This window comes from Eimeria acervulina, genomic scaffold (assembly GCF_000499425.1).
Source record: "Eimeria acervulina Houghton genomic scaffold, Eah_scaff1161, whole genome shotgun sequence".
NCBI lineage: Eukaryota > Apicomplexa > Conoidasida > Eucoccidiorida > Eimeriidae > Eimeria > Eimeria acervulina.
In genome coordinates, this window is record NW_013549385.1 from 1 (window position 1) to 9,446 (window position 9,446).

At 49.2% G+C, this 9,446-nt stretch overlaps 1 protein-coding gene across 1 annotated transcript; it reads left to right on the forward strand.

Moving 5' to 3' along the window:
* Positions 1-7,411: 7,411 nt before the first annotated feature.
* Positions 7,412-8,966, forward strand: EAH_00056380 (hypothetical protein, conserved; the record flags this gene model as incomplete). Its single annotated transcript, XM_013393808.1, has 6 exons — positions 7,412-7,463; positions 7,655-7,728; positions 7,838-7,915; positions 8,032-8,136; positions 8,271-8,360; positions 8,814-8,966. The coding sequence occupies 6 exons, from the start codon at positions 7,412-7,414 to the stop codon at positions 8,964-8,966; spliced, it is 552 nt and encodes a 183-aa protein (XP_013249262.1).
* Between the last annotated feature and the right edge of the window lie 480 nt (positions 8,967-9,446).

The window sequence follows — 9,446 nt, forward strand, 5'->3', positions numbered from 1 at the left end:
CTTCACTTCGTGCAGAGAGGAAACTCCACAAGTAAGCAAAACCAAGCCTCCTTTCGATGCATCCTTAACACCGCGAAAGTCTCATACATACACATGTAGCTGTCACTAACCAACCTGCGCACGCGCATCGATACATACACCGACCTCTGACGGACCCTTGAGCATCCTCCCTCCTCTTGCTCCCCCAAATAGCATACACTTTCATGCGCTGAGGCCAGGTTCTTCATGCGAAGCGCCAAGAAGATGACAAGCGCACAAAGGAAAACGGAGAGCGCCAGATTGGTTCATACCGGGAACACCCTATAGCAGCCAAAAGTAATAGAAACCAACGGGAGAGTGATGCGCATATTGGGAGTATTTACGGGTGGTGTTACGCTCATGGAAGCAGCAGTATCATTGACGCTCCCTCCAATGCGGGGCTCACGGACCCGTTGCAGCTTTCCCACAGCAAGCGTGAGCTGACCGAAGCCCCTTCCTGCCATTCTTCCGAACCTTAACGAGACCAACAAGCAGAAACGCACAGCTATGAAACACACTTGACGCGGCTTCAGAACACCTCAAAATCGAAGTCCAACCCCAACCGCTACGAAACGGTAAACGTGCCGTCACCGGCTGCGGGGAGGTAGCCGCAGGCTGAAGGAATGGAGCGCATCACTGGTGAATCGTCATCAAAGCCAAAGCCCACTTACACAAAGAGATGTGGATGGCTCTATACTAGTGACAAGGCAACTGCAAGCAGAGACTGTACGCTGTACGCAGCCCGAAGTTTACCTGTAGCATGCACGCCCAGGCTTGTTGTCACCACTCGTGACAAAGCAACTGCAAACAAATGATACGCAGCCTAAGACTAATCTGTTGTGCTCCCGCCCAGGTTTGTTTGTGCCCCCGCTGAATCAAGGAGAGCAGGTAAGATCGCGCATGCACTATTCACAAACCCAGTTGGGTTGGTCTTCTGTGCACTGTGCATGATACACTCCTTTTTGTGATATCTGCACGCCGTTACAATTGCCCAGTATCCCAATTCCCTCCGGATGCCTTTTTGTGCAGTGACGTTGCTGCAGTTTTCCAGGGCAGTTACACTTGGTATCTGGTGATTCTTTGGAGCACCGGGCTGACCTTGCGGGCAGGACGTCCGTATTCATTGCATGGTAGATGCATCCTACGCACAAACCAGGAGCTGAACTCCGACACCACTGTTATGTTGAATCCCAATCATCCACCGCTGAGGGTAGAAAAACTTGCAGCAGGCGGTATTGTATCTGCAACTCGAGCCGAAGTTGTATACACACTTAATTCCAGAGCACAGCCCAGTTGTTCCTGCTGGTCTTCAGGTGGTATTTTTGTCGAATCCCCCAAAATTGTGGTTTCTGCCTTCCTACAAGTAGATTTTCCTAAAAGACCATGCTAAACAAGTGGCAATTGTTAATCATTTACTCGGCACTCAGCAGCCAGCCTTAAAAGCAAACCTAAGTACCAGCATCAGACAGGCCACGCTTTGGGCAGCTTGAAAGGTGAGGCCAAGCGGTGTAGTGAACAGCGCTCTTTGTTGCTTTTACTTCATCTGCCTTATGCATACCTACTAGGTGCACACTCAATTAGAAAAAGCTACCCTAAGCGTTTTGTTCATAATATAACCCTGATTCTCAAAGAACTGTCTTTATGCCATATGCCAGTCCACTTTTCCTAAAGAAGGAAGAGTAATAATAATTCTGCTCATGCTGGCCCCTTGCGGGTCAACGCCTCTAGTACAAAGCCCGTCTCACCATACCCTTGGTAGTGGGCGAGCCCTCTTACCCTGATGGCGTGTTTTCCGCTCTAAAGTGGCTTGATTTATTCCTAAGAATATATTGCTTGTTTTCGCTCTGCCGGATAGACCGCTGTATGTCGAGTTTGCATACCATTGTAGTGCGTTTGCCCTACACGCGGCGTTTCACTTGTTGTGCTATTGCCGTAGTTCCAAGCATTACGGTGACTTGCGAAAACTGCCTGAGAAGAAGGAACAAGATGGTCGAAGCGCATCTACGCAATATATGCGATAAAATAAGAGGAAAATTACGGGCTTTCTGTGGTGGTAGCAGGGTGCTGACTCGGTTGGGAGAACAATGAACAACCTTCTTTAGGTATCATGGGTCGAATATTTGTTTGGGCAAGGAAATGCCTGCCATATAAGCACTATTGACACGTTCTTGTTCTCCACCCCATACGGCGTAAAATTTCTTTCGCGTTCCGGACGTTTCTGATCTGTTTGTGTGGAGCCGTGCGGGTAACAGGCGACTACTTAAAGAATTTCGGAAGTCTTTGGATTGTCCATACCATTTCCCCAGCAACGGTGTCACTGGCATCAGTTTTTTAGCAGAAGCGTTTGCCGAAAATGGGTACACCACCAGGCCGTTGGAGAGGTTTCTGGCAACTGCTTCATTGATGTCTCTCCAAATGTGTTGCGCGTGCTTCCTGAGTAGGCTTGTACGACAAACGGGGAAGGGAAGAGATCCAGTGATGTTCCTTCGGTAGGGTGAGATACCGAAGAACTTCTGATCTTCCGCGAGAGTATACAGGAGAAACGGCAGCCTACCAATGTCCCCTATCTTCGCCAGAGGCGCTGTTATTCCCCCTGTAGAGATACAAAGCCCTACAAAGCTAGTTGGTTGCATGGAAAGCAAGCGCTTTAGTGCATTCACGATGCACTGTTTCTCAAGTTGCAGTATCAGCGCACTCTACCTGTGCTGCAACTACTCCTGGAGATTTCGGACAAAGCCAAGTACGTTGCGCATGCATACCGAGCATCTTGGCCCCAAGTAATCGTGATTGCCTGCCAGAGCGACTCGGCTGTTGCAGTCACCTGTTCAAATGGCATACGCGCCAGTTTGCAACTGCTGGCCTCAAGTAGCCTCTCCTCTCCTGGACGCAACGGGAACACTCGCTTTACCATGATTTTGTTGAGGACTTGAAGCCCACCCGCATGCACCGCCTTCCATTCTTTTTCATCTCCAGCATCCGATTGCGCCCCAACCAGGTAGTGTGCAGTGGAAGTTTTCCCTTTAATAGTAATTTGTTTGCTTGCTTGCCGATTCCCTCTCCAACGAGTCGGGATAGCCTGTAGCTTCGAACGCCAACTCATTCCTGCTCCAGGAGTATGTTGAACACTGCTAGCAGCTGCCACTATTTTTGGGTCCTTTGAATAACTACTTAGGTGCACACTCGATGCATACATGGTACATTCAGCGCATAACCCTTAAATTGCCGTTAAATATCAAACGAACAGTCTAGTATTCTTAATAGGGAGCCAATCTTCCTAACGGACGGAGAGTACTAATAATTCTTCTTCCGATGCGGGCCCCTTGTGGGTCAGCGATTCCACTGCAGTTCAATTTCACATCTAGCCCCAGACCCTGGGTAGCTGCCGAGTACTCTTAGCCTGATGGCCTGATTTCCTGTCTACCGTGACTTGCTTTATTTCATAGAGTATATTATTTGTACTATCTCTGCCGGATGGACGTCTACAGGTCCAACGACCATTGTAGTGCTTGTGCACTACACGAAGTGAGTTATAGGAGGTGCATTGGGTGCGCAGCGCATGGCCAGTCCCCCAAGCTTTTGTTCTGTTCTGTAATTCCCCAGAAAACGATTTCTTTCACTGTGCCCACTCTTGTCTTCCTCGTGTGATAATACAGTTGAACTCCCCAAAATTGCTATGTTCGGCGCAATCGCGCCGGATTCCATGCACTTCATTGTCGTTTCCGGAAGCGGTTCTTCACCTTGTTTATGTTTCACAAAGAAAGGAGTGAAAAGAATTGTTGAAGTCTTCTCACTCCTTTCTTTGTGAAACATTGAATCCCCCTTCCTTACTCCAGAGCCTGCAGATGCTGTTGGGCCCGCTGAGCGCTGGACTCTTCCAGTGATTCCCAGCACATCTGCTGCAACAGCATTTTCTGGAGGAATCATGCGTGCCCTCTACTGAGCCAGCCCCGGGCAGTCTAGGATTATACCTTGGTGCAATGGTCCAGCATAGAGTTGCCAAACCGTGGTAACGTGGCCCACTACTGCGTTGATGCCGCATTTGAAGCTCAAGTTTTTACATAGGCCACCCAGTTCTATCTGCCGTAAGCGAGATGTAGCCACTGAGACTGCTCTAGCGAATAGGCAGCTAGGTTTATACCCCTCCGCCGTAACTTCAAACATCATATCTGTATCCGAGTCTGTGTCAATTATCTCCAGCAGCTCCTGCCATTGCAATGAGCTTGGAAAAGCACACAGTTGACTCGAGGTCGGTCTGTAGGTGGGGTTGTCACCTCTGTCGGTCCCGTCACTGCTCCGCATGGTGCGTGGTGAACAGGACGCCTAACGAGTAGAAGATACTTTAGTGATAACAGGATGATCTCCTCCACATTTCCTGTGACGGGGAAGGTTAACACCTGCACGTCAGCTCGTCGCAAGCTGATGCTAAATCTGACTTCAAGGGTTGATTTGCTCGCCAATTTAGGCTGCACGTCAGCCGTTTCCTCGCCTTCAGTTCTCTCCTGGCGGAGCAGCTCAATGTCCTTGTCGTCCAGTCCCTTTGGCCCATCGCTTCCACTGTAACATTGAATCATGTGGCCTTCTTTGTTACGAAGAAAGCAAATAAGCTCCATTTCTAGTCCCCCTCGTTCTCTGAGTGCTACCTTTGCTGGCTGCTGCATGTCCTCCCTTCTCATTCGTTTTCCGGGCAGGAGTAGCGTGTATAGTCCAACATCATAGTTTATTGCTAAGGCGATTGGCAGAACCGTTCTATTTCATCTCTATGAACCATCGATATAACAGCTCTTTGCCAAAGGTTAGAATTGTGCTCGTTAGTGGCTGGTACTTCCAGTAACGGATGGCCAATCTCCAATGAACGGCAATACTATGAACCGTTGATATAAAAGTTCATATTGACTTCTGTTCGCCACCGACTGGTGCTTCTCGTAGCTCTGTATCTAACACGTTCCTTATTTTGGATTTCTTGACTCCGCCAGAGCCTGTTTCCTTGCCGACTTACAACCAAACCAACGTTGCACCGCATATGGCAAGGCTTCGAGTACCACTTGCCCGAAACACGCTAGGAAACGTGACAAGGGAAAGTGGTTCTATTGCATAGACACAGCAGTCAAGTTCGTTCCTCCCACTGCCATAAACAGCATGCTAGTAGCAACTGTAATTCTTCCGGTGCATTTGTAGACTAATGTACACCTCCAAAGAAGCAAGGGAAAATACTCAACTGCTCACACATCGGGCTCCCCTATATATTTGGACAGTCCGTATAAGCAGATACGCTCTTCATATTTTGTTTTTGCCATGGAAACATTCCCAGCCATATGACAAGCGGATTCGGTGGTCGTTCCAATGCGGCGAGTTGCCCATCCGTTCGTAGCCTCTCCCCCAGAGCCTAGCCTCCCCGCCAGGGGCTAGGTCCTCTCCAAACTCCACTATTTGAGAGCAGAAAAAGACCGAAATTTTGTCAAGAATTATGGGTTAGACACCTTGGAATACGTTCCAAGCAGTGAATTCGCTATTAGGGAGTGAAATGCACAATTGAGCTTAGCTGCCGTGCTATGGTTGGGTGCACGCAACAATCGGGCAACCCGAAATGCAGCTACACCCAAGCCCGCTTTTGATGCAGTCATTAATACTGCAGGAAGTTGATAAATACGTGCTTTTCCCTCAGTGGCCGCCTATCACGACAAGTAGAAATGCATGTATCAACTTCCGACGGAGAATGAATACTGTCTCTGTAACCAGTAGTGGGGGGAGCGATATCCTTCTGCCAAGAAGGCAGCAGCAACATCAACAACGCAGCAACACTAGGAAGTTCCCACACTAGAATTGTTGTGCGGAGTTCAACAGCAACAAAACCAAGTGTGCCGTAACTTGTATATCTTTACTACTTAGCAAAATGTTGGAACCTTTGGGTATTTCGTTTGCTGTCCTACAACTGACCGCTCGCGCGGGCAGTGCGCCAGCACTCGGGAGTGCGATCCCTTTCTCGTCGCCGCGGCGGCCACTCCTGTTTTAATGTTACTCCATGTTTTCCACAAAGGAACGAGATTTTTTGAAATGGAGGCAAATGGGAACCATTGAAGTTGCATGCCTACAGATATCGTGTGGGTCCATGTGCGACGTAATTGCCAGTTGCTTAAAACGTGTTGAGAACCCTTCTGGCATCCGGAAGCGAGTTTGGAGACACCATTGAATGTGAGTAGTGGTAGAATATGGCAAGGGTAACCACCTTTACCTTTATTTACCCTGATGCCCGGCCCCCAGTTACACCGTATGGGAGCACAAGGAAAACTTTGTTCATTGGCCTTGCATAATTGGGCTGTCTTGCACCACTGTGCAACGGCAAGGTCGTGCAGATGTCTGCCTTTCGGTGTGCATTGCAGCTGTTCAGGCTAGTTGGCCCGCCGGTGTGGGGTTACGAGCACAATAGGCCGACCTGCGTGCGTACCTCATGGACGAACAATGGAAGCAGCATGGGTTGATTCCGGGCTTTTGGATGCTCTCACTCGACGAGCTGGTCGTTCGTTGCAAACCGAAAATGCAGTCCAACGCGACCCACATAGTCGGCGAATTCGCGGGCAAAGTGCCACTTGGCGCACTGCACTGTGGGCGGCTTTCGCTACTGCCCTGATCTTCCTTGTTGTGAAATGTACAGTACGATTACCCAATCGCGCGGAGGCATCTGTAAGAATGTTGGCAGAAGGAGGTGGCGACTGGGATGATGGAGAGAGGCAACCCCTGCTGCAACGTGTAAGGCTATTTACGCACAGTAGATGTAGCAGCGCTTTTTTCGACAGAGTGGATCTGACGTTTCATGCTCTTCACTGTCTTTCTGCATTCTTCGCAGGTTTTCGACGAAGAGGGAGGCCCCTGCATGACAGGGACCGCAGTGGGACGACGTGGTTCGCAAAGGGGCGGAGGATCTTTCTTTAACAGGTTGCGGTCCTCATTCTCTTCACCTACGGGGCGCAGATCAGGTGGAAAAGGCTACAAAACGTTCGAAAACCCTCCTCCGAGGCCTTCCACATCTGCTGCCGATTCAGGTGGTACTGCTGATCAAGCAAGCAATCAGCGTGCTACAAGGCGACGGGTTCAACACGAAACTGATGTGCAGACTGGAGTTTTTCATTCCCCGCATTATATGTACCCCAACCAATACTATCCCTTTCCTAGGCTTGGAAGAGTACGTATGGGGTACAACCTAATGTCTACCTTCGGGTGCAAGCGGCACATCCAAAGTGCGGTCGTAAATAGACAACAAAGGGCACGCATATTCAGGTTCGGGCTTGTTGTTTAGTTGGGTAAAAGGGAAACTGCGGGCCTTCCACACATAGCTGTTGGTGTCCGCCTGCTCTGCAAGTTGCAGGGTTACGAATCGTTGCGAAGGACGTTGTGGAAGATGCAAGAGACTGCAAAGGATATTTGCCACCCCCACGGGGACTCACGCAGCGGTAATCCAACCGCCACATTAATAATCAAATACGATTTTAACAACTCAACGCGACTTCGGAACGTCCAGCCAGTTGACAACAGTTCTAAGCAGTTCGTGTCCCGTACATATGTATGCTTCCTTGGTGAATGGCTACCACTTACAATTCAGCCCCTGCGTTTCTGCGTCTACAATGCTTTGAACGTCCTGCAGAGCAGTTTCACGCCAAATATACGCTACGTGATGGCACCGGCAGCTTAAAAATAGTCATAACGATTATTGAAAGCGTGAGTAACTTGGTTTTCACCGCTTTCCCGGACTACTTTCCTCCAGAAACCTAGCTTGCGGTTAAGACCACGAGCAGGCAATCACGAGAGTGCGTCCGGGTGCGTTCAGACCATCAATGATGTGGGTGTACCAGATCCGCGGCCAAGGGCATTTTACCCGGATGGGTTTGACTGGAGCTCTCTTCACGTCAGACAAGCAACATCCTCCCCATCCTGTAGCTACGCGCGCACTTGGAAAGCACGTGGTCATACACGCACGCCACTTCAGCACTACTTTGTGACACCTCACTTGTGTGCGCTCAGTTTGCACGCGACGTGGCTTGTGTAACTGAAGAGATGATCACGAAGTTGATCGCAGGAGCTAAAGAGAATAGCAGTGAGCGCATTACAGAAAAGGTCGAACAGACGGTACAGCTCTGTGGCCACCCACCGCATAGCACTTTCTTCCACTGTGTACAACCGCTAATTTAAATGCCTTGTGCATCTTATTTTACATACACAGGGAAACTTGAGTATGCAATCATGTGGTGATGTGGTTGCAGTACCTGAAGGGGAAACAACTCGGTTGCTTTTTAGGTTCCAAAAGCCACCAACTGTGCCCTGCATTGGGAGAGTTCTACTCGAGGTCTCTGGTAAGTTTCAGGAGAACAAATTATACTTCCACGTTTCTTCCAGCTATCAGCCACTGTGTAGGCAGATCATTTTCAGTGCTGATGTACGTGTGGTTCTCTTTTTCTTGTCAGCTACGAAAGTTTCTGAGCCTGGCTTAGGGGAAGATCATTGGCTAACGCAGTGAAGCGTTAACTCGAGCTTCATTGTGAGGAAACCGAGAGTGGAATGGATCGCTCAAATACCAAGGCCATGGACAAATCTGCAGCCTACTGTTGCCGTCGTGGCTTTTTGCCGTGTTTTGGAGTAGAGTGTTATATACTGATTATGGAAGGGGGCTTTGCTTGCGAATTATGCAGTAGGGGATTTACATATTCCATTTTCATCATGTAGTCTGGGCGCTTTATGTGCATTATAAGGAGAGAGAAGTCGCATTTCCCTGCAGTGCTGTTAGGATGCCTTCTTTTGACGTGCAGTGGGGTGGTATATACGGTAGGAGCGAAGTTAAGTGGGTGCCTTTAATCCGAAGAGTCTGCATTTTGGTAGGATGTCCCAATACGTGCTATTTCTACAGAGCCCCCCACGGGCATTTACTTGTGCAAGATGGGAGCGCAAAGCCCTTCATGTAGACTATGAACTTCTATTTGTCAATACGCGTATACTGATTGTCCCGGGCATGCGCATTCGATCCACAATGTCTAATGGTGCCCACCAACTCTCGGCAACAACCGATGTAGTGCTACAAAGTGCCTACTGGGGACTACCTACCGTCAGAAACAACCGACATAGTCTCTACCAACTGGGCAGTTGAAATGGGAAGATAGAATCGGCGACATATTTGCGTATAAGGACCACAGTTGTCGCCTTATTACCTCATATGCTGGTCGCTATGGGAATTAATTGCATCTCCTCAACACCGTTAGCGCTTTGCAGTGGCAGATATTTCGTGGTATCAACGCTACGCGGACAGCACAGCGTAAGTGAGCTGGATCAACTATACGGGGTAACGCTGAGCCATTGCCTACATATAGGGAAGAGTCCCTTGTAGCCTACTCATATTGGAGCGTCCAACCTACATCATGCTATGTTCGTTGAGGTTCCCTGTGACT